Source organism: Ranitomeya imitator, chromosome 3, assembly GCF_032444005.1.
Source record: "Ranitomeya imitator isolate aRanImi1 chromosome 3, aRanImi1.pri, whole genome shotgun sequence".
Lineage (NCBI taxonomy): Eukaryota > Metazoa > Chordata > Amphibia > Anura > Dendrobatidae > Ranitomeya > Ranitomeya imitator.
Window position 1 is genome coordinate 83836164 of NC_091284.1, and position 24976 is coordinate 83861139.

Genomic DNA, 24976 nt, shown 5'->3' on the forward strand with positions numbered 1-24976 from the left:
ATTACTCTGGACTCCGTATGGTCTTTTAAGCATTGTGGAGTGCCCGCTAGAGCCGTGGGGTACTCGGTACTGGGCCGGTTCTTAAAAGGGATGTGTCACGGCAGCAGTGACCCGGTCCGTGGCTCAGGGCGTCCATGGAAAAATAAGTGTGAAGTAAGAGGAATGAGGATTGTGGAGGATTAAGGGGATTATGTTCGTGACGCCACCTGTGGTACTCGGCCGACCCTGCTTAAAGGGGTCCACTGGGGCTGATGGTGTTGCAGCAGAGTTGGTATAGCTCCCCACAGGTAGAGCTTAGTCCCCAGGGCTCCCGGTGCAGTTGGTAAGGGATGATAGATGGTGGGGTGCAGGAAAAAATTGGAAGACACAGGATTTGCAGTCTCTTTACCTTTTAATTGTCAGTGCAATCCGGGGCGCAGATTACAGATGGTCTTTTAAATCCGGGCAGCCTGGAAGTGGTTCGGAATCCCCCTAGCCAGGTGGGGTTGGAAGCCTTCCTTCTGCACTGAATTCTGGGTTAGTGATGCCTTAGCTTTGCTCAAGTCCCTTTCTCAATCTGTCCCTCAGGTGGAACACTACACACCTCTCTCATGGTGACTCCAGGCTCTAATCTGCTGCTGTGCCTTCGGGTGTCTGTTGTGGCCAGGACACCTGCAATCTCCTGTCCTCCGGTTTCAGTTGTGGGGCCTACAGCTCCCACACAATCTCGGACTCTGATGTCCGGTTTCTTTTACGCTCAATCCTGGGGGTCAGCTCAATCGCAGCTCCACTCCCAGTTTCTCTCCCACTTGCTCCTTCTCCCTTAAGGCTACATTCAGACTAGCGTTGCGCACCGCTGCGTCGGCGACGCAACGCACGATGCACACAAAAACGCGGCAAAACGCACGCAAAAACGCTGCATTTTGCGACGCGTGCGTCGTTTTTTGCCGAAAATCGGACGCAAGAAAAATGCAACTTGTTGCATTTTCTTGGTCCGACGCTAGCGGCAAAAAAGACGCAAGTGTTGCAAAACGCAACACACAAAAACGCATGCGTCCCCCATGTTAAACATAGGGGCGCATGACGCGTGCGTCGCCGCTGCGTCGCCCGACGCTAAGGCGACGCACACTAGCAGAACGCTAGTGTGAACGTAGCCTTACTGTCTCACACAGACTGACCACTAACTCCTCCTCCAGACCACAACTTGTAGGGAAGCTACCCTTGAACCGGGTTTAGAGCTCCCCCTTCTGGCCTGGAGTCAGGAAAGCGTTTTATGCTAGTGTTACCTGCCAAGGGGATTCCTTCTCGCTTCCAGGCATGGAATCACCCTCCCCAGGAGGCAGGCAACACCACTGTGGCAACCGGATTCCTGGGGTGCCACAATTGTCCTTCTTTTCAGATGTGCCAAAAACTTAACCAACGGAATATCTCTTAGAATTTCCCAGCGTCACGAGTCTCGGGGCCACCATGCTCCCAAATGGTATTTGTGTAACACCCCAGGTTCCTGGTTGTTACAGTGGCATTGCTTTCCTCACGGGGAGAGTGATGTCATGCTTGGAAGCGAGGAAGGATCCCTTTAACAGGTATTCAGGACATATAACACCGTTCTGACTCTAGGTCAGAAGAGGGAGCTCTACACCCGACTTCAGGAGAGCTGCTCTCTCTGTTTGGGAGGAGGAGTCAGTTGCTAGGCAGTTACTAGGCAGTTGGAGAGAGTTACAGTTGGTGAGAAGAGAGCGAGGAGTGAGGAAGGAAAGCTGGGGCCGTGCAGACGAGTGATTCTGCAGCGCTTGAGAAGGAAAAAGGGAGCAGAGCAACTTGTAAATAGGAGCATGTTGTGACTTCAGCTTTTGGGCTCCTGTTATGGACCTGGTGATAAGGAGCACACGGAATGACCTGATGGTTAAACTAACACAGGACAAGCTCTGGGAAGTGGGAACTCTGCTGACCGCAATCCCTAATCCTATCACACACACTAGAAATAGCCGTGGAGTGTACCTAACTCTGCCTAGACGCCTCTTCACAGCCTAAGAGCTAACTATCCCTAGAGAAAGGAAATAAAGCCTACCTTGCCTCAGAGAAATTCCCCAAAGGAAAAGGCAGCCCCCCACAAATATTGACTGTGAGTTAAGATGAAAGTCACAAACACAGGAATGAAACAAGTTTCAGCAAAAGGAGGCCAGACTTACTAAACAGACTGAGGATAGAAAAGCTATCTTTGCGGTCAGCACAAAAAACTACAAACGACCACGCAGAGTGTGCAAAAAGACCCCCGCACCGACTCACGGTGCGGAGGTGCCACTCTGCATCCCAGAGCTTCCAGCTAGCAAGGCAAAATCATGATAGCAAGCTGGACAAGAAAACAATGAACAACAAATAAACTAGCAGGGACTTAGCTTCTGCTGGAGTAGACAGGTCACCAGAAAGATCCAAGAGCGAACTGAACCAGTACTAGAACATTGACAGCTGGCATGGAGTAACGATCTGAGTGGAGTTAAATAGAGCAGCCAGCCAAAGAATAAACTAGGTCACCTGTGGAAGGAACCTCAGAACCAGCAGCTCCACTTACAGCCACCAGAGGGAGTCCATGGACAGAACTCGCCGAAGTACCATTCATGACCACAGGAGGGAGTTCGATAACAGAATTCACAACAGGCTCCCTCCGGTGGTTGTAGAGGGTAATGCAGTTGTGCCTGGATTGCAGGAGTGGACATGTGTATCTACTAATTGCAGGACTGACTGGGGTATATAGCTTTGCAGGATCCTTTAGTCAGTGCCAGTTGTCCATTGTTCTTGAAGGATTCACTTCCCTGCTGGTCTTTCCAGTTTGCTGTGTTTTTCTACAAAGATAAGTCCTGGCTTTGTTTTTGCTGTCCACCTGCAGTGGACCTTATAGTTCTGTGCATTTTCATGTTTTTGTCTTGTCCAGCTTGGTCTGTGAAGGATTTTTTGCAGCCTAGCTATTTCTCTGGAGATGCAGATATACCCTCCATGTCTTTAGTCAGATGTGGTGATCCGTATTTTCTGCGGTGGATATTTTCTAGTGTTTTTATACTGACCGCATAGTACTCTGTTCTATCCTTTCTTTTTAGCTAGTATGGCCTCCTATGTTAAAATCTGATTTCATATCTGCATATGTTATTTCCCTCTCCTCTCACAGTCAATATTTGTGGGGGGCTATCTATCCTTTGGGGATTTTCTCTGAGGCAAGATAGGTTTCCTGTTTCTGTCTTTAGGGGTAGTTAGATCTTAGGCTGTGCCGAGGGGTCTAGGGAGTGTTAGGCACCCCCCACGGCTGCTTTTAGTTGCGCTGCTAGGTTCAGGGTTTGCGGTCAGTACAGGGACCACCTTTTCCAGAGTACGTCTCATGCTGCTCCAAGGCCACCAGATCATAACAGTACAACTGGCCAACAATGAGTTAATTGCATCTCAGAAGAAGGGTGGAAAGATTTTGAGCCATTTTTTTTTTCCTTAGCCTGTTTGGTCTGTTCCTCCCTCTTTACCTCTGGGTTGCTACGGAGTCTTGTATTAACATGAATGTTCAGGAGTTAGTTTCTCGGGTGGATCAGCTTGCTGCTAGGGTACAGGGTATTTCAGATTATATTGTTCAAACTCCTGCCTTAGAACCTAAGATTCCCACTCCTGATTTATTCTTTGGTGACAGATCCAAATTTTTGAGTTTCAAAAATAACTGTAAACTGTTTTTTGCATTAAGACCCCGGTCTTCTGGTGATCCTATTCAGCAGGTTAAAATCATCATATCTCTGCTGCGTGGTGACCCACAGGATTGGGCATTTTCACTGGAAACTGGCAATCCTGCTTTGCTTGATGTTGATTCGTTCTTTCAGGCATTGGGGTTGTTGTATGATGAGCCTAATTCTGTGGATCAGGCTGAGAAAATTTTGGTAGCCCTGTGTCAAGGTCAAGAAGCGGCAGAATCGTATTGCCAGAAATTTAGAAAATGGTCTGTACTGACTAAATGGAATGAGGATGCCTTGGCGGCAATTTTCAGAAAGGGTCTTTCTGAATCCGTTAAAGACGTTATCGTGGGGTTCCCCACGCCTGCTGGTCTGAGTGATTCTATGTCTCTGGCCATTCAGATTGATCGGCGCTTGCGCGTGCGCAGAATTCTGCACACTGTGGCGTTGTCCTCTGAGCGGAGCCCTGAGCCTATGCAGTATGATAGGATTTTGTCTAGAGCTGAACGTCAAACATTCAGGCGTCAGAATAGGTTGTGTTTTTACTGCGGCGATTCTGCTCATGTTATTTCTGATTGCCCTAAGCGTACTAAGAGAATCGCTAGTTCTGTTGCCATCAGTACTATACAACCTAAATTTCTGTTATCTGTGACCTTGATCTGCTCATTATCATCATTTTCTGTCATGGCATTTGTGGATTCAGGCGCCGCTCTGAACTTAATGGACTTAGAATTTGCCAGACGTTGTGGTTTTCCCTTGCAGCCTTTGCAGAACCCTATTCCTTTGAGGGGCATTGATGCTACACCGTTGGCTAAAAATAAACCTCAGTTTTGGACACAGCTGACCATGCGCATGGCGCCAGCCCATCAGGAAGATTGTCGTTTTCTGGTGATGCATAATTTGCATGATGATATTGTGCTGGTTTTCCATGGTTACAGCTACATAATCCGGTGTTAGACTGGAAATCCATGTCTGTGACTGGTTGGGGTTGTCAGGGGGTTCATGATCAGGTTCCTTTGATGTCAATTTCCTCTTCCCCCTCTTCTGAAGTTCCTGAGTTTTTGTCAGACTTTCAGGATGTATTCGATGAGCCCAAGTCCAGTTCCCTTCCACCGCATAGGGACTGTGATTGCGCTATTGACTTGATTCCAGGTTGTAAGTTCCATAAGGGTCAACTTTTCAACCTGTCTGTGCCTGAACATGCTGCCATGCGGAGCTATATTAAGGAGTCTTTGGAGAAAGGGCATATTCGGCCATCTTCTTCACCGTTGGGAGCGGGGTTCTTTTTTGTTGCCAAGAAGGATGGATCCTTGAGACCCTGTATTGATTATCGCCTCTTGAATAAGATCATGGTTAAATTTCAATACCCCTTGCCTTTGCTTACTGATTTGTTTGCTAGGTTTAAGGGGTCTAGCTGGTTTACTAAGATTGACCTTCGAGGGGCATATAATCTAATTCGTATCAAGCAGGGTGACGAATGGAAAACTGCATTTAATACGCCCGAAGGCCATTTTGAATACCTTGTGATGCCATTCGGACTCTCTAATGCCCCATCTGTGTTCCAGTCCTTCATGCATGATATCTTTCGGAGTTATCTTGATAAATTCATGGTTGTATATTTGGATGATATTTTGATCTTTTCCAATGATTGGGAGTCTCATGTGAAACAGGTCAGGATGGTATTTCAGATCCTCCGTAATAATGCTTTGTTTGTGAAGGGGTCAAAGTGTCTCTTTGGAGTGCAGAACGTTTCTTTTTTGGGTTTCATTTTTTCTCCCTCAACTATAGAAATGGATCCGGTTAAGGTTCAGGCCATTCATGATTGGATTCATCCCTCATCTGTGAAGAGCCTTCAGAAATTCTTGGGCTTTGCTAATTTTTATCGTCGTTTCATTGCCAACTTCTCCAGTGTGGTTAAACCTCTAACCGATTTGACCAAGAAAGGCGCTGATGTGACGAATTGGTCCTCCGCGGCTGTTTCTGCCTTTCAGGAGCTTAAACGCCGATTTACTTCTGCCCCTGTGTTGCGTCAGCCAGATGTTTCTCTTCCATTTCAGGTTGAGGTTGACGCGTCTGAGATTGGGGCAGGGGCCGTTTTGTCTCAGAGGAATTCTGATGGTTCCTTGATGAAACCGTGTGCCTTCTTTTCTCGGAAGTTTTCGCCTGCGGAATGCAATTATGATGTCGGCAATCAGGAGTTGTTGGCTATGAAGTGGGCATTTGAGGAGTGGCGACATTGGCTTGAGGGGGCCAAGCACCGTATTGTGGTCCTGACCGATCATAAGAATCTGATTTACCTCGAGTCTGCCAAACGGCTGAATCCTAGACAGGCTCGATGGTCCCTGTTTTTCTCCCGTTTTGATTTTGTGGTCTCGTACATTCCTGGTACTAAGAATGTTAAGGCGGATGCCATCTCTAGGAGTTTTTTTCCTGATTCCCCTGGGGTTCTTGAGCCGGTCGGCATTTTGAAGGAAGGGGTGATTCTTTCTGCCATCTCCCCTGATTTGCGACTGGTTCTTCAGGAATTTCAGGCTGATAAGCCTGACCGCTGTCCTGTGGGGAAACTTTTTGTTCCTGATAGATGGACTACTAAAGTGATTTCTGAGGTTCATTGTTCTGTGTTGGCTGGCCATCCTGGGATTTTTGGTACCAGAGATTTGGTTAGTAGGTCCTTTTGGTGGCCTTCTTTGTCGCGGGATGTGCGTTCTTTTGTGCAGTCCTGTGGGATTTGTGCGTGGGCTAAGCCTTGCTGTTCCCGCGCTAGTGGGTTGCTTTTGCCATTACCGGTCCCCGAGAGGCCCTGGACACATATTTCTATGAATTTTATTTCCGATCTTCCTGTTTCCCAAAGAATGTCGGTTATCTGGGTTGTCTGTGACCGATTGTCTAAGATGGTTCATTTGGTGCCTTTGCCTAAATTGCCTTCTTCTTCTGATTTGGTTCCGTTGTTTTTTCAGCATGTGGTACGTTTGCATGGTATTCCGGAGAATATTGTGTCCGACAGAGGTTCCCAGTTTGTTTCTAGGTTTTGGCGGGCCTTTTGTGCCAAGCAGGGCATTGATTTGTCTTTTTCCTCCTCTGCATTTCATCCTCAGACAAATGGCCAGACTGAGCGAACTAATCAGACCTTGGAGACCTATTTGAGATGCTTTGTGTCTGCTGATCAGGATGATTGGGTGGCTTTTTTGCCATTGGCCGAGTTTGCCCTTAATAATCGGGCCAGTTCGGCTACTTTGGTTTTGCCTTTTTTTGTAATTTTGGTTTTCATCGTCGTTTTTCTTCTGGGCAGGTTGAGCCTTCTGACCTTCCTGGTGTGGATTCTGTGGTCGACAGGTTGCAGCAGATTTGGGCTTATGTGGTGGACAATTTGGTGCTGTCTCAGGAGGAGGCTCAACGTTTTGCTAATCGTCGTCAGTGTGTTGGTTCCCGGCTTCGGATTGGGGATCTGGTTTGGTTATCTTCCCGTCATGTTCCTATGAAGGTTTCTTCCCCTAAGTTTAAGCCTCGATTTATTGGTCCTTATAGGATTTCTGAGATTATTAATCCGGTGTCCTTTCGCCTGGCGCTTCCTGTTGTGAATTCTGTGGCTGAATTCACTCCTGTGGTCACAAGTGGTACTGCAGCTTCTGAGCTCCTCCCTCAGGTGTTCTGGTGAGCTCGTTAACTGCTTCATTACTTAACTCCGCCTGATGCTGCTATCCTTGCTCCTTGTCAATGTTTCAGTGTTTGATCTGAGCTTCTCCTGATTGTTCCTGTGACCTGCTGCTCTGTATAGCTAAGTGCTTTTTGCTTTTTTGTTGCTTTTTTTCTGTCCAGCTTGTCTTTTGTTTTGCTGGAAGCTCTGAGACGCAAAGGGTGTACCGCCGTGCCGTTAGTTCGGCACGGTGGGTTTTTTTTTTGCCCCCTTTGCGTGGTTTTGCTTTAGGGTTTTTTGTAGACTGCAAAGTTCGCTTTACTGTCCTCGCTCTGTCCTAGAATATCGGGCCCCACTTTGCTGAATCTATTTCATCCCTACGTTTTGTCTTTTCATCTTACTCACAGTCATTATATGTGGGGGGCTGCCTTTTCCTTTGGGGAATTTCTCTGGGGCAAGTCAGGCCTATTTTTCTATCTTCAGGCTAGCTAGTTTCTTAGGCTGTGCCGAGTTGCCTAGGTAGTTGTTAGGCGCAATCCACAGCCGCTTTTAGTTGTGTTTAGGATAGGATCAGGTGTGCAGTCTACAGAGTTTCCACGTCTCAGAGCTCGTTCTTGTATTTTTGGGTATTTGTCAGATCACTGTGTGCGCTCTGATCGCTAAGCACACTGTGTTTCTGGATTGCCTTCATAACACCTGTCATTAGCAAACATAACAGTACAAGGAGCCAACTAATGATTCTCAATAGAGGGAAAGAAAAAGTTCTGACATCATTTTTTTTTTTTTTTCTCAGCTCTGTGTTCACTTTTTTTTTTCCCCCTAGACATTTGGGTGATTCTGGACACAGGTGTGGACATGGATATTCAGGGTCTGTGCTCTTCAATGGATAATCTCGTTATAAATGTACAAAAAATTCAAGATACTATTGATCAGAAATCTATGTTAGAACCAAGAATTCCTATTCCTGATTTGTTTTTTGGAGATAGAACTAAGTTTCTAAGTTTCAAAAATAATTGTAAGCTATTTCTGGCCTTGAAACCTCATTCTTCTGGTAATCCTATTCAACAGGTTTTGATTATTATTTCTTTTTTGCGCGGCGACCCTCAAGACTGGGCATTTTCTCTTGCGCCAGGAGACCCTGCATTGAGTAGTGTCGATGCGTTTTTCCTGGCGCTCGGAGTGCTGTACGATGAGCCTAATTCAGTGGATCAGGCTGAGAAAAATTTGCTGGCTTTGTGCCAGGGTCAGGATGATATAGAAGTATATTGTCAGAAATTTAGGAAATGGTCAGTACTCACTCAGTGGAATGAATCTGCGCTGGCAGCTTTGTTCAGAAAGGGTCTCTCTGAGGCTCTTAAGGATGTCATGGTGGGATTTCCTATGCCTGCTGGTTTGAATGAGTCTTTGTCTTTGGCCATTCAGATCGGTCGACGCTTGCGCGAGCGTAAATCTGTGCACCATTTGGCGGTACTGCCTGAGGTTAAACCTGAGCCTATGCAGTGCGATAGGACTATGACTAGAGTTGAACGGCAGGAATACAGACGTCTGAATGGTCTGTGTTTCTACTGTGGTGATTCCACTCATGCTATTTCTGATTGTCCTAAGCGCACTAAGCGGTCCGCAAGGTCTGCCGTCATTGGTACTGTACAGTCCAAATTCCTTCTGTCCATTACCTTGATATGCTCTTTGTCGTCGTTTTCTGTCATGGCGTTTGTGGATTCGGGCGCTGCCCTGAATCTGATGGATTTGGATTATGCTAAACGTTGTGGGTTTTTCTTGGAGCCTTTGCGGTGTCCTATTCCGTTGAGAGGAATTGATGCTACACCTTTGGCCAAGAATAAACCTCAATACTGGGCCCAGCTGACCATGTGCATGGCTCCTGCACATCAGGAAGTTATTCGCTTTCTGGTGTTGCATAATCTGCATGATGTGGTCGTGTTGGGGTTGCCATGGCTACAAACCCATAATCCAGTATTGGATTGGAATTCCATGTCGGTATCCAGCTGGGGTTGTCAGGGGGTACATGGTGATGTTCCATTTTTGTCGATTTCGTCATCCACCCCTTCTGAGGTCCCAGAGTTCTTGTCTGATTATCAGGATGTATTTGAAGAGCCCAAGTCCGATGCTCTACCTCCGCATAGGGATTGTGATTGTGCTATCAATTTGATTCCTGGTAGTAAATTCCCTAAAGGTCGATTATTTAATTTATCCGTGCCCGAACACCCCGCTATGCGCAGTTATGTGAAGGAATCCCTGGAGAAGGGACATATTCGCCCATCGTCATCACCACTGGGAGCAGGGTTCTTCTTTGTAGCCAAGAAGGATGGTTCGCTGAGACCGTGTATTGATTACCGCCTTCTTAATAAGATCACTGTTAAATTTCAGTATCCCTTGCCATTGTTATCTGACTTGTTTGCTCGGATTAAGGGGGCTAGTTGGTTCACTAAGATAGATCTTCGTGGTGCGTATAATCTGGTGAGAATCAGGCAAGGAGATGAATGGAAAACTGCATTCAATACGCCCGAGGGTCATTTTGAGTATCTAGTGATGCCGTTCGGACTTGCCAATTCTCCATCTGTGTTTCAGTCTTTTATGCATGACATCTTCCGTGAGTATCTGGATAAATTCCTGATTGTTTACTTGGATGACATTTTGATCTTCTCAGATGATTGGGAGTCTCATGTGAAGTAGGTCAGAATGGTTTTTCAGGTCCTGCGTGCTAACTCTTTGTTTGTGAAGGGATCAAAGTGTCTCTTCGGTGTGCAGAAAGTTTCATTTTTGGGGTTCATCTTTACCCCTTTTACTATCGAGATGGATCCAGTTAAGGTCCAAGCCATCCAGGATTGGATTCAGCCGACATCTCTGAAAAGTCTGCAAAAGTTCCTGGGCTTTGCTAATTTTTATCGTCGCTTCATCTGTAATTTTTCTAGCATTGCCAAACCATTGACCGATTTGACCAAGAAGGGTGCTGATTTGGTTAATTGGTCTTCTGCTGCTGTGGAAGCTTTTCAGGAGTTGAAGCGTCGTTTTTGTTCTACCCCTGTGTTGTGTCAGCCAGATGTTTCTCTTCCGTTCCAGGTCGAGGTTGATGCTTCTGAGATTGGAGCAGAGGCGGTTTTGTCACAGAGAGGTTCTGATTGCTCAGTGATGAAACCATGTGCTTTCTTTTCCAGGAAGTTTTCGCCCGCTGAGCGTAATTATGATGTGGGCAATCGAGAGTTGCTGGCCATGAAGTGGGCATTCGAGGAGTGGCGTCATTGGCTTGAAGGAGCTAAGCATCGCGTGGTGGTATTGACTGATCATAAGAACTTGACTTATCTCGAGTCTGCCAAGCGCTTGAATCCTAGACAGGCCCGTTGGTCGTTATTTTTTGCCCGCTTCGACTTTGTGATTTCGTACCTTCCGGGCTCTAAAAATGTGAAGGCGGATGCTCTGTCTAGGAGTTTTGTGCCCGACTCTCCGGGTTTATCTGAGCCAGCGGGTATCCTCAAGGAAGGAGTCATTGTGTCTGCCATCTCCCCTGATTTGCGGCGGGTGCTGCAAAAATTTCAGGCGAATAAACCTGATCGTTGTCCAGCAGAGAAACTGTTCGTCCCTGATAGGTGGACTAATAAACTTATCTCTGAACTTCATTGTTCGGTGTTGGCTGGTCATCCTGGAATCTTTGGTACCAGAGAGTTAGTGGCTAGATCCTTCTGGTGGCCATCTCTGTCACGGGATGTACGTACTTTTGTGCAGTCCTGTGGGATTTGTGCTAGGGCTAAGCCCTGCTGTTCTCGTGCCAGTGGGTTGCTTTTGCCCTTGCCGGTCCCAAAGAGGCCTTGGACACATATTTCGATGGATTTCATTTCTGACCTTCCCGTTTCTCAAAAGATGTCAGTCATTTGGGTGGTCTGTGATCGCTTTTCTAAAATGGTCCATCTGGTGCCCTTGGCTAAATTGCCTTCCTCCTCTAATTTGGTACCTTTGTTCTTTCAGCATGTGGTTCGGTTGCATGGCATTCCTGAGAATATTGTTTCTGACAGAGGTTCCCAGTTTGTTTCAAGGTTTTGGCGAGCCTTTTGTGGTAGGATGGGCATTGACCTATCCTTTTCCTCGGCTTTCCATCCTCAGACTAATGGCGAGACCGAACGAACCAATCAGACCTTGGAAACATATCTGAGATGTTTTGTTTCTGCAGACCAGGATGATTGGGTGTCCTTTTTGCCGTTGGCTGAGTTCGCCCTTAATAATCGGGCCAGCTCGGCTACCTTGGTTTCTCCATTTTTTTGCAATTCTGGGTTCCATCCTCGTTTCTCTTCAGGACAGGTTGAGTCTTCGGACTGTCCTGGTGTGGATTCTGTGGTGGATAGGTTGCAGCAGATCTGGACTCAGGTAGTGGACAATTTGATCTTGTCCCAGGAGAAAGCTCAACTTTTCGCTAATCGCAGACGCCGTGTGGTTCCCCGACTTCGTGTTGGGGATCTGGTTTGGTTATCTTCTCGTCATATTCCTATGAAGGTTTCCTCTCCTAAATTTAAACCTCGTTTTATTGGTCCGTATAGGATTTCTGAGGTTCTCAATCCTGTGTCTTTTCGTTTGACCCTCCCAGACTCCTTTTCCATACATAATGTATTCCATAGGTCGTTGTTGCGGAGATACGTGGCACCTATGGTTCCATCTGTTGAGCCTCCTGCCCCGGTTTTGGTGGAGGGGGAATTGGAGTATATTGTGGAGAAGATTTTGGATTCTCGTGTTTCTAGACGGAAACTCCAGTATCTGGTTAAATGGAAGGGTTATGCTCAGGAAGATAATTCCTGGGTTTTTGCCTCTGATGTTCATACTTCCGATCTTGTTAGTGCCTTTCATGCGGCTCATCCTGGTCGGCCTGGGGGCTCTGGTGAGGGTTCGGTGACCCCTCCTCAAGGGGGGGGTACTGTTGTGAATTCTGTGGCTGAATTCACTCCTGTGGTCACAAGTGGTACTGCAGCTTCTGAGCTCCTCCCTCAGGTGTTCTGGTGAGCTCGTTAACTGCTTCATTACTTAACTCCGCCTGATGCTGCTATCCTTGCTCCTTGTCAATGTTTCAGTGTTTGATCTGAGCTTCTCCTGATTGTTCCTGTGACCTGCTGCTCTGTATAGCTAAGTGCTTTTTGCTTTTTTGTTGCTTTTTTTCTGTCCAGCTTGTCTTTTGTTTTGCTGGAAGCTCTGAGACGCAAAGGGTGTACCGCCGTGCCGTTAGTTCGGCACGGTGGTTTTTTTTTTTGCCCCCTTTGCGTGGTTTTGCTTTAGGTTTTTTTGTAGACTGCAAAGTTCGCTTTACTGTCCTCGCTCTGTCCTAGAATATCGGGCCCCACTTTGCTGAATCTATTTCATCCCTACGTTTTGTCTTTTCATCTTACTCACAGTCATTATATGTGGGGGGCTGCCTTTTCCTTTGGGGAATTTCTCTGGGGCAAGTCAGGCCTATTTTTCTATCTTCAGGCTAGCTAGTTTCTTAGGCTGTGCCAAGTTGCCCAGGTAGTTGTTAGGCGCAATCCACAGCCGCTTTTAGTTGTGTTTAGGATAGGATCAGGTGTGCAGTCTACAGAGTTTCCACGTCTCAGAGCTCGTTCTTGTATTTTTGGGTATTTGTCAGATCACTGTGTGCGCTCTGATCGCTAAGCACACTGTGTTTCTGGATTGCCTTCATAACACCTGTCATTAGCAAACATAACAGCTTCCGGCCTCGTTTGCTATTCATAATGTCTTCCATAAATCTTTGTTGCGGAAATATGTGGAGCCCGTTGTTCCCTCTGTTGATCCTCCGGCCCCTGTATTGGTTGATGGGGAGTTGGAATATGTTGTTGAGAAGATTTTGGATTCTCGTTTTTCGAGGCGGAAGCTTCAGTACCTTGTCAAGTGGAAGGGTTATGGCCAGGAGGATAATTCTTGGGTTTCTGCCTCTGATGTCCATGCCGTTGATTTGGTTTGTGCCTTTCATCGGGCTCATTCTGATTGGCCTGGGGGCTCTGGTGAGGATTCGGTGACCCCTCCTCAAGGGGGGGGGGGGGGTACTGTTGTGAATTCAGCTTTTGGGCTCCCTCCGGTGGTTGTAGAGGGTAATACAGTTGTGCCTGGATTGCAGGAGTGGACATGTGTATCTACTAATTGCAGGACTGACTGGGGTATATAGCTTTGCAGGATCCTTTAGTCAGTGCCAGTTGTCCATTGTTCTTGAAGGATTCACTTCCCTGCTGGTCTTTCCAGTTTGCTGTGTTTTTCTACAAAGATAAGTCCTGGCTTTGTTTTTGCTGTCCACCTGCAGTGGACCTTATAGTTCTGTGCATTTTCATGTTTTTGTCTTGTCCAGCTTGGTCTGTGAAGGATTTTTTGCAGCCTAGCTATTTCTCTGGAGATGCAGATATACCCCCATGTCTTTAGTCAGATGTGGTGATCCGTATTTTCTGCGGTGGATATTTTCTAGTGTTTTTATACTGACCGCATAGTGCTCTGTTCTATCCTTTCTTTTTAGCTAGTATGGCCTCCTATGCTAAAATCTGATTTCATATCTGCGTATGTTATTTCCCTCTCCTCTCACAGTCAATATTTGTGGGGGGCTATCTATCCTTTGGGGATTTTCTCTGAGGCAAGATAGGTTTCCTGTTTCTGTCTATAGGGGTAGTTAGATCTTAGGCTGTGCAGAGGGGTCTAGGGAGTGTTAGGTACCCCCCACGGCTGCTTTTAGTTGCGCTGCTAGGTTCAGGGTTTGCGGTCAGTACAGGGACCACCTTTTCCAGAGTACGTCTCATGCTGCTCCAAGGCCACCAGATCATAACAGGAGCAAAGGTGAAGTGAAGAGCTGGAGAGAGAAGTTGCGACTGAACTTCCTCCACACTGAGCTCATTTACAGGTAGCCTGAAGACCGAGGATGTGGGGATAACTTCATACCCCACGTCATAAACCGGCAGACAGCTAGATTTCAAGTTAGCTGTCCACCATTAACACCCAAGGACACAGTAACAGATAGAGCCCGGGTCGTGATAGAGATCCTGTAAAAAGGCTTGAGTTACCTGTCGTACGGGTTAGTGTACTACCTAACGGGGGACAGAGAGAGAACTTGAGGACCTTCTGTGAGGCCTAAGGCAGCAAGGGACTGCAACACAGTGCTAGAAGGAAGGCTTCCAACCCCACCTGGTTAGGGAGATTCCTGAGATGCTTCCAAGCCAGCCGGACAACCACCACAGCACCTGTGATCTCGTACCTTGGACTGTGGCTGCCTGAATCATGCAGTAAAGAGGTAAAGAGACTGCAACCCTGTGTCCTCTGTTTCTTTCTACACCACCTACCACCTGTCCCTACTACACCAGGAGCCCTGGGGACCCAGCTTCACCTGTGGGAAGCCATACCATCCCTGCTGCCATAACCTCACCCCAGTTGACCCCTTTAAGCAGTGTCGATCACCCCTGACCAAATACCACGGGTGGTGTCACAAAGTTTTATTATTCAACTAACCCCTTTAAAGACCTTCCCTTTAACATGGGCGCCCAGGGCCATGGATCGGGTCACCACCGCCATGACACATCCGTTTAAGTACCAGACCCAGTACCGAGTATCCCCACTGCCCTGACAGGCGTTTCATTTGCCTAAGCCAGGGTTCGTCCAGACATCAGAGAGACCATGAACACAATCTTGCTTTAGTCCAAAGGAAAAAGATAAGCGTGGTGAAGTGGACCTGGCACTGATTAATAAAGCTGGGACTCTCCTTGGAATTTCCATAAAAGCGGGTCAGAAGAGGAAACTGAAGGTTAGCTGCTCCACCAGACACTGGAGCTCCAGGCGGCTTCCCTGGAGATGATGACAATACCGAGGAAGGAGGGCCTGTCACAGTTGAGGCGCAGGACATAGAGGTGGACAAACCCTGCAGCTGAGTTGCCATCAAATTAATCACCTCCATCAGCTAGTCTTGATGCTCACGTTGCGAATGAATCTCCTCATACAGGACTTACACAAGAGACTTGAGGTCTCTAGATCCTGTCTTGTCAGCCATGGCCTGAGCTAAATGTAAAGCTGATGAGTATGGTCTGACAATGCCAAGGACTGGGCTTACCCTGGAAGGGCATGACTAAATGTCTACTGGGTGTTCACTAGAGGCTCTGATGGTTAGGATAGGCTGGACCATTGGTAGACACCAGATACCACTTCAGGACAGTTCCTAGAACTGAAGCAGCTGAGCCACGGTTCAGAGCAGATATACAGTATGACTTACAGAAGGGACGAGACAGAAATATAGTCAGACGGTCCAACATCAGGACAAGCAGCAAGAGTTCAGAATACTAATCCGAGGTCAGGAGCAGAGAGGACAGGCATAACGCATAAATAAGCTGGATCGGTAACAGGTTTGACAAGGCAAAATAACACAGGACAGATTGTGGAGATATTGAGGAACCAGAAGCGTTATATGAGGCAAAGGTGTGGAGGGCTGCGCTGTCTAATGCAGCATCTGCTGGATGGTGATTGGCAAATTGACACACAGCTGCTATTTGCTCCCGTGGCTGCCAGATATAAGGTACATTCTTTGAATGGAGCTGCAAAGTGCCGATCCATTAAGTGTGATAAATGTGATAGTCCTTTATTCTGTGCTTCGGGACATGGACAAGAGCGAGGCATGCAGATTACAGAGACATGCGGGAGAGGCAGAAAGGACAAAGGCCGTTTCGCGTAATAACACTTCAACGACCCTTTAAAGTGTTGCTATGTGAAACGGCCATTGTCCTTTCTGTATCTCCCCGCATATCTCTGTAACCTGCATGCCTCGCTCTTGTCCATGTCCCGAACCACGGAATAAAGGACTATCACATTTTTTCAAACTGGTGAGTGCCGCATATTCCTTTGCATCTTCATAAGTTTATTATACTTCAATGATGAGCACCATACACTGTTCGTTGAACCGCTTCAGCTCTCTGGCTATGGGTCTATCATTCATTTACAGGACCTTCATTGTTTGCTAGTACCGTTACTTTTTCTATAGACTAAGGGTTCAACATAGGCTTTCACCACTCAGTAACACAGGGCAAGGGACAACCCACGTTTGGGCCCTTCTGTCAGGACCCTAAGAATTCGCAATGGTTGGTTCTTTGGTGAGTAGACACATGTCTCAAATTGGTGGGCATGTGAAGACGATGTCAATATGCCATAACTACACTTGTGGCCTTTATTCTCTGGACATCAATCACATTCTGCTCTTGGCTATTCTAAGGGTCCGGCCTTTTATCATTATCTTGTTTTTAAAGAACAATAATTTGACATTGAGGCCAGTGTTGGCTGTTGCACATTTCTCATATACCGTTGTTGTGTTGCTTGTGCTATGAAGTTCCTTTTATTCGTTGACTCATCTACTCTACTAATTACTTATTGATCTTTTTATTTTTATGCCTGCCATAGATTTGTCACGTCCGCCGCTATTCTATCCAGGCATTATATCTGTCACTTTGTGCTTAATATGTTTGCGCAAGTGCAGATTTATTAATCGTACATATAATTGGCAGATCTGGATTTACAAGTCAGAGAACATTAATTTCCCAGTTTATTATATAATATAATCCAGCTAATAATACTGAGGAAACATATTCACCGCTGAAGCTTGTCAAGCAGACACCGTATTGTCATTTCTATGCTGCTGAAAGAGCTATCTATGGATTTTTCCTTTTTCTGTTAAAATGAACTGTGTTATATGGGGGGATCAATTTAAAGCAAATGTGCAGACGTTGTGGACTGTTTTCGGAATTTTTGAGACATATATTGCACCCATGCAAAAAAATGATTTTTGTAGGTTTTGCAAAAAAATTTAAAGGGTTATCTGGGACATTAACATTAATGTTCAGACTTGAAAACAATTGGAAGATTAGAATTTAATTGCCCCAGCTAGCAAAGCACCATGGCCCCTTTTCTGTGTTGATTGGTGGGGTCCGGGAACTCAAGCCACTTCTGGGTCAAACACTGATGGCTTACCCTAACCTTACCTTGCTGTGTAGATAAAAGTTATGGAGCAATATATTTTAATTTTTATCATTTTTTATCATTTTCAGTATCTTTACTTGAGGTCAGTGATTTGAAATATTTATTCTTTACAGTCAGCGCTGAAAATCCATTTGTGACAGGCTATCAACCTGTTGTTGAGACTGCTTTAGATTAACATATGCAAATTGCCTCTTCCGAGAGGAATAGGACTAGAACTCTAGTGCCACCTATAGGAAGTAGCAATCCTAACAGTCAATATCGACTCTCTAAAAAACCGTGCCATATGGGGATGTAAGACAAAACCATAATCTCAATTTGCAGACACGGTGTTTCGGGGTACTGCCCCTCATCAGTGCAAAGTATGAGATCTAGTCCTATTCTTCTCTGAAAAGACAATTTGCATATTTCCCAGAGGAGCATTATAAGACTTTTAAAGTCTCCTCACCTTGGCATGTCAGGCTCGACATGTCACTCTTCGTAAGGAAAAACGTTGCCCCTTAGATTATAGTAATAAGTTCTTCAAGAATTTGGCAGGATTTGGACTCTAGGTTTTCAGTTTCTTAATCAAAACGATGCTCAATTCACTGAAAGCAAGCAATCTTGACATTTTTTTTTAAATTGACATGCCACGTCTATTGGAAAGATGCAAATTTTACATTATACAATGAAATGGTTGTCACGCATACACAACCTCTTGTAGATTGTAAGCGTTCGAGCAGGGACCTCACTCCTAATGTCACTGTTTAACCCCTTCATGACCCAGCCTATTTTGACCTTAAAGACCTTGCCATTTTTTGCAATTTTGACCAGTGTCCCTTTATGAGGTAATAACTCAGGAACGCTTCAATGGATCCTAGCGGTTCTGAGATTGTTTTTTCGTGACATATTGGGCTTCATGTTAGTGGTAAATTTAGGTCAATAAATTCTGTGTTTATTTGTGATAAAAACGGAAATTTGGCGAAAATTTTGGAAATTTCGCAATTTTCACATTTTGAATTTTTATTCTGTTAAACCAGAGAGTTATGTGACACAAAATAGTTAATAAATAACATTTCCCACACGTCTACTTTACATCAGCACAATTTTGGAAAATTTTTTTTTGTTAGGAAGTTATAAGGGTTAAAATTTGACCAGCAATTTCTCATTTTTACAACGAAATTTACAAAACCATTTTTTTTAGGGACCACCTCACATTTGAAGTCAGTTTGAGGGGTCTATATGGCTGAAAATACGCAAAAGTGACACCATTCTAAAAACTGCACCCCTCAAGGTGCACAAAACCACATTCAAGAAGTTTATTAACCCTTCAGGTGCTTCACAGCAGCAGAAGCAACATGGAAGGAAAAAATGAACATTTAACTTTTTAGTCACAAAAATGATTTTTCAGCAACAATTTTTTTATTTTCCCAATGGTAAAAGGAGAAACTGAACAACGAAAGTTGTTGTCCAATTTGTCCTGAGTACGCCGATACCTCATATGTGGGGGTAAACCACTGTTTGGGCGCACGGCAGGGCTTGGAAGGGAAGGAGCGCCATTTGACTTTTTGAATGAAAAATTGGCTGCACTCTTTAGCGGACACCATGTCACGTTTGGAGAGCCCCCGTGTGCCTAAAAATTGGAGCTCCCCCACAAGTGACCCCATTTTGGAAACTAGACGCCCCAAGGAACTTATCTAGATGCATAGTGAGCCCTTTAAACCCCCAGGTGCTTCACAAATTGATCCGTAAAAATGAAAAAGTACTTTTTTTTCACAAAAAAATTCTTTTAGCCTCAATTTTTTTCATTTTCACATGGACAACAGGATAAAATGGATCCTAAAATGTGTTGGGCAATTTCTCCTGAGTACACCGATACCTCACATGTGGGGGTAAACCACTGTTTGGGCACATGGTAAGGCTCGGAAGGGAAGGAGCGCCATTTGACTTTTTGAATGAAAAATTATCTCCATCGTTAGCGGACACCATGTCGCGTTTGGAGAGACCCTGTGTGCCTAAACATTGGAGCTCCCCCACAAGTGACCCCATTTTGGAAACTGGACCTCCCAAGGAACTTATCTAGATGCCTAGTGAGCACTTTAAACCCTCCGGTGCTTCACAAATTGATCCGTAAAAATGAAAAAGTACTTTTTTTTCACAAAAAATTTCTTTTTGCCTCAATTTTTTCATTTTCACATGAGCAATAGGATAAAATGGATCCTAAAATTTGTTGAGCAATTTCTCCCGAGTACGCCGATACTTCATATGTGGGGGTAAACCACTGTTTGGGCACACGGCAGGGCTCGGAAGGGAAGGCGCGCCTTTTGACTTTTTGAATGGAAAATTAGCTCCAACTGTTAGCGGACACCATGTCGCGTTTGGAGAGCCCCTGTGTGCCTATGCATCGGAGCTCCCCCACAAGTGACCCCATTTTGGAAACTAGACCCCCCAAGGAACTTATCTAGATGCATACTGAGCACTTTAAACCCCCAGGTGCTTCACAGAAGTTTATAATGCAGAGCCATGAAAATAAAAAATAATTTTTCTTTTCTCAAAAATGATTTTTTAGCCTGGAATTTCCTATTTTGCCAATGGTAATAGGAGAAATTGGACCACAAATGTTGTTGTCCAGTTTGTCCTGAGTACGCAGATACCCCATATGTGGGGGTAAACCACTGTTTGGGCGCACGGCAGGGCTCAGAAGGGAAGGCACGCCATTTGGCTTTTTAAATGGAAAATTAGCTCCAATCATTAGCGGACATCATGTCACGTTTGGAGAGCCCCTGTGTGCCTAAACATTGGAGATCCCCCACAAATGACCCCATTTTGGAAACTAGACCCCCAAAGGAACTAATCTAGATGTGTGGTGAGCACTTTGAACCCTCAAGTGCTTCACAGAAGTTTATAACGCAGAGCCATGAAAATAAAAAAAAAAAATTATTTTCTCAAAAATGATTTTTTAGCCCGCAATTTTTTATTTTCCCAAGGGTTACAGGAGAAATTGGACCCCAAAAGTTGTTGTCCAGTTTCTCCTGAGTACGCTGATACCCCATGTGTGGGGGTAAACCACTGTTTGGGCACACGTCGGGGCTCAGAAGGGAAGTAGTGACTTTTGAAATGCAGACTTTGATGGAATGGTCTGTGGACGTCACGTTACGTTTGCAGAGCCCCTGGTGTGCCTAAACAGTAGAAACCCCCCACAAGTGACCCCATTTTGGAAACTAGACCCCCCAAGGAACTTATCTAGATATGTGGTGAGCACTTTGAACCCCCAAGTGCTTCACAGACGTTTACAACGCAGAGCCGTGAAAATAAAAAATCATTTTTCTTTCCTCAAAAATGATGTTTTAGCAAGCATTTTTTTATTTTCACAAGGGTAACAGGATAAATTGGACCCCAGTAATTGTTGCGGTTTGTCCTGAGTATGCTGGTACCCCATATGTGGGGGTAAACCACTGTTTGGGCACACGTCGGGGCTCGGAAGTGAGGGAGCACCATTTGACTTTTTGAATACAAGATTGGCTGGAATCAATGGTGGCGCCATGTTGCGTTTGGAGACCCCCTGATGTGCCTAAACAGTGGAAACCCCTCAATTCTAACTCCAACACACCCCTAACCTTTATCCCAACTGTAGCCGTAACCCTAATCACAACCCTAACCCCAACACACCCCTAACCACAACCCTAATTCCAACCCAACCCTAAGGCTATGTGCCAACGTTGCGGATTCGTATGAGATTTTTCAGCACCATTTTTGAAAAATCCGCGGGTAAAAGGCACTGCATTTTACCTGCGGATTTACCGCGGATTGCTAGTGTTTTTTGTGCGGATTTCACCTGCGGATTCCTATTGAGGAACAGGTGTAAAACGCTGCGGAATCTGCACAAGGAATTGACATGCTGCGGAAAATACAACGCAGCGTTTCCGCGCGGTATTTTCCGCACCATGGGCACAGCGGATTTGGTTTTCCATATGTTTACATGGTACTGTAAACCTGATGGAACTCTGCTGCGGATCCGCAGCCAAATCCGCACCGTGTGCACATAGCCTAATTCTAAAGGTATGTGCACACGCTGCGGAAAACGCTGCGGATCCGCAGCAGTTTCCCATGAGTTTACAGTTCAATGTAAACCTATGGGAAACAAAAATCGCTGTACACATGCTGCAGAAAAACTGCACGGAAACGCAGCGGTTTACATTCCGCAGCATGTCATTTCTTTCTGCGGATTCCGCAGCGGTTTTACAACTGCTCCAATAGAAAATCGCAGTTGTAAAACCGCAGTGAAATGCACAGAAAAACCGCGGTAAATCCACAGCGGTTTAGCACTGCGGATTTATCAAATCCTCTGCGGAAAAATCCGCAGAGGAACAGAATACGTGTGCACATCCCGAACCCTAACCCTACCCCTAACCTTATCCCTACCCCTAACCCTAACCCTAGTTCTTACCCCAACCTTAGTTGAAAAAAAAAAAAAATTCTTTATTTTTTTTATTGTCCCTACCTATGGGGGTGACAAAGGGGGGGGGGGTCATTTACTGTTTTTTTATTTTGATCACTGAGATATAACCTATCTCAGTGATCAAAATTCACTCTGGAGCGAATCTGCCGGCCGGCAGATTCGGCGGGCGCACTGCATATGCGCCCGCCATTTTGGAAGATGGCGGCGCCCAGGAAAGACGACGGACGGACCCCGGGAGGCTAGGTAAGTATAAGGGGGGGAGATCAGGGCACGAGGAAGGGGGGGGCGTTGGAGCACGGGGGGTGGATCGGAACACTGGGGGGGGGGTGGATTGGAGCACGGGGTGGGGTATCGCTGTGCGGGGGGGTGGATCGGAGCACAGGGGGGGATCGCTGTGCACGGGGGGGGATCGCTGTGCACGGGGGGGCGGATCGGAGCACGGGGGTGTGATTGGAGCACGGGGGGAGCGGACAGGAGGACGGGGGAGCGGAGCACAGGACGGAGGGGAGTGGACCACAGATCGGGGGGCTGGGGGGGCGATCGGTGGGGTTGGGTGGGGGCACATTAGTGTTTCCAGCCATGGCCGATGATATTGCAGCATCGGCCATGGCTGGATTGTAATATTTCACCAGTTTTTTAGGTGAAATATTACAAATCGCTCTGATTGGCAGTTTCACTTTCAACAGCCAATCAGAGCGATCGTAGCCACGAGGGGGTGAAGCCACCCCCCCTGGGCTAAACTACCACTCCCCCTGTCCCTGCAGATCGGGCGAAATGGGAGTTAACCCTTTCACCGGATCTGCAGGGACGCGATCTTTCCATGACGCATACGCTGCGTCATGGGTCGGAATGGCACCGACTTTCATGACGCAGCGTATGCGTCAAAGGTCGGGAAGGGGTTAAATTGTCTTAACTTGTATTGAATTTGTTGTCTGTACATGTCCCCGCTTAATTGTAAAGTGCTGCGGAATATGTTGGCGCTATATAAATAAAAAATATTATTATTATTGTAACCCTTTTTTTATGCCCCTTGCAGGGCATTTGGATATTCTAGGAGGTCCCCGTTCAAACCCCTTGATTTTTTTGTCTAATGAGATGCTGCTTCTGAAACCCCCATTTCAAAACCCATCCATTATTAAATAATTCGACAGCTTGATAAATATCAAGACTAATAAAACGCTTATTTTGACATCAAGTGGGAAAACTTTCACAAATGATTCTATATCTATTCTGACATGGCATTTCACAGTAAGTACACCAACCTCCTCAGGTCTAAGATATGTTTTCTAAATGTGTGCATGTTAAATGTGGCAAATGTGTAAAAGGAGTTTTCTGCTACTTTACGAGTTAAATTTAATGGGTCTAGGGTGTTGTAAGAAATAGAAAAAAAACCTATACCCACATACGAGACTGGCTCTGCTCCTTCTCTCTCAGTACTGTCTCCTGCGCTGTCCATCCGAACAGGAATAAACATATCTCTTCCTGTTTGTCTGCAGCCTTCACATACTATCCAATCAGCAGCCGTTGATTGGCAGCACCGGTCATGTGATGCCTCCCAATAGATGTTAATACCAGGAGACCAATAGGAGACACAGTAGTGAGTGCAGAGGAGCGACACCAATCTGGTAGGATGTTTTAAAGTAGTGGACCACCCCTTTAAATTCAATCACTGTTTTTTGGGAAGTTGCAGCACGTGTCCTTAGAGCCGATTCTAAGTTCACAGGGGTAGATTAACATTGTCTCCATTACCGGCATTAGCAGCACATAGACCATGAGCAGATATTTTTTTTAGAACACTTTGTTCTATACCGGTTGCAGTTGACTCCTACAAGGGTAATAATAATGTTCATTTATTTTAATTTTAATGGTTGCCGATTCATTCTCTTTTTCCAGGCCCAGCTCTCTGCCATGCATGTGGCCAGATTCCACTCAACTTCCAAGGCACCATCCCCTGTATATCTGAAGGCATGCAAGGAGCCTCACAGGGATAAAGACACCAAAAGCAACAACCACTTCAAGTTAAGCAAAATATTCTCAGTTGATGCCTCAGTGCCTGAGAGCAAAGGACAGAAAAAGCGATCAAACTCCATACAAGAATTTTCTGCATCATTTGAGAAGCAGCTGCGCTTCCGGACTAAGCGCTCCACATCTCTGGTAAATATTTGTGATTTCATGTATACTGGTCCTCTGCCTCCTCCAACCCTCCAAAGCCAATACTATACATATCGGAAATCACAGTGCCCTCGTAGAATCAGACAATACCCAGTTTATGTAAAATTTGATTTAGAAATGTCTGACTTGCCATAACTTTCACAGGCAGTGTCATTTACAGTAGGTGCCAATGGTCTTCATGGATGAGGGCAGGTCCCGCATTAAGAGGGTTGTCACCAGAAACAACCACTCAATTAGCAGGCAGGATACCGGAGAAGTGGTTGTGGGACTTACATGGTCTTGTAGGTCCTGCTTACACCAAAGTGTTATATTTCTCTCAACTTGTAAAACAAAGGCCACAAAATATATTGCATGGTCTGCGTCATGAGATCATGTACACACATATACCCTTCTTGTGAATGCAAATGAGTGTTATTCAGACCTGGGCAACCTATGGCCCCTAGACCAGGACAGCCAGAGGATTAGAAACAGTCGCGTACTTCCCGTCAGTCAGTACTAGAGGGAGAAAACTCTGAAAGCATCATACTGTATGTTGGGCTGTGTGGGCAATCATACTTTGTGGTGGGTGTGGGCATCACACTGTGTGAAGACTATGGGGATAACATACTGTTTGACGAGGCTGAGGGAGTATCATACGTTATGGGAGACTGTCGGGGACATGATACTGTGTGGGGACATCATACTGTGTGGCAAGCTGTTGGGGTATCATAATATGAAGGGGAGCTGTTGGGGTATCATAATATGAAGGGGAGCTGTTGGGGTATCATACTGTGAGGGGGGCTGTGGGAGTATAATACTTTATGGGAGACTGTTGGGGACATGACACTGTGTGGGAACATCATGTTGTGTGGGATGCTGTTGGGGTATCATATTGTGAGGGGGGATGTTGGGGTGTCATATTGTGAGGGGGGATGTTGGGGTATCATATTGTGAGGGGGGATGTTGGGGTATCATACTGTGAAGGGGATTGTTTGTGTATCATACTGTGAGAGGGCTGTGGGAGCATCGCAATGTGTGGGAGACTGGCGAGGCCATGATAGTGTGTAGGGATGTGGGGTCATCATACTGTATGTGTGGGTA

General features: G+C 45.9%; 1 protein-coding gene across 2 annotated transcripts in view; it reads left to right on the forward strand.

Annotated features, from left to right (window-relative positions):
- LNP1 (leukemia NUP98 fusion partner 1) overlaps nucleotides 1-24976 on the forward strand; it is a 64897-nt gene that overhangs the window by 11425 nt on the left and 28496 nt on the right. For both annotated transcript variants that reach the window (XM_069761033.1, XM_069761034.1), the window contains exon 2: nucleotides 23618-23878. In XM_069761033.1, coding sequence (XP_069617134.1) covers nucleotides 23618-23878 — 261 coding nt within the window. The remainder of the gene's footprint in view (nucleotides 1-23617; nucleotides 23879-24976) is intronic.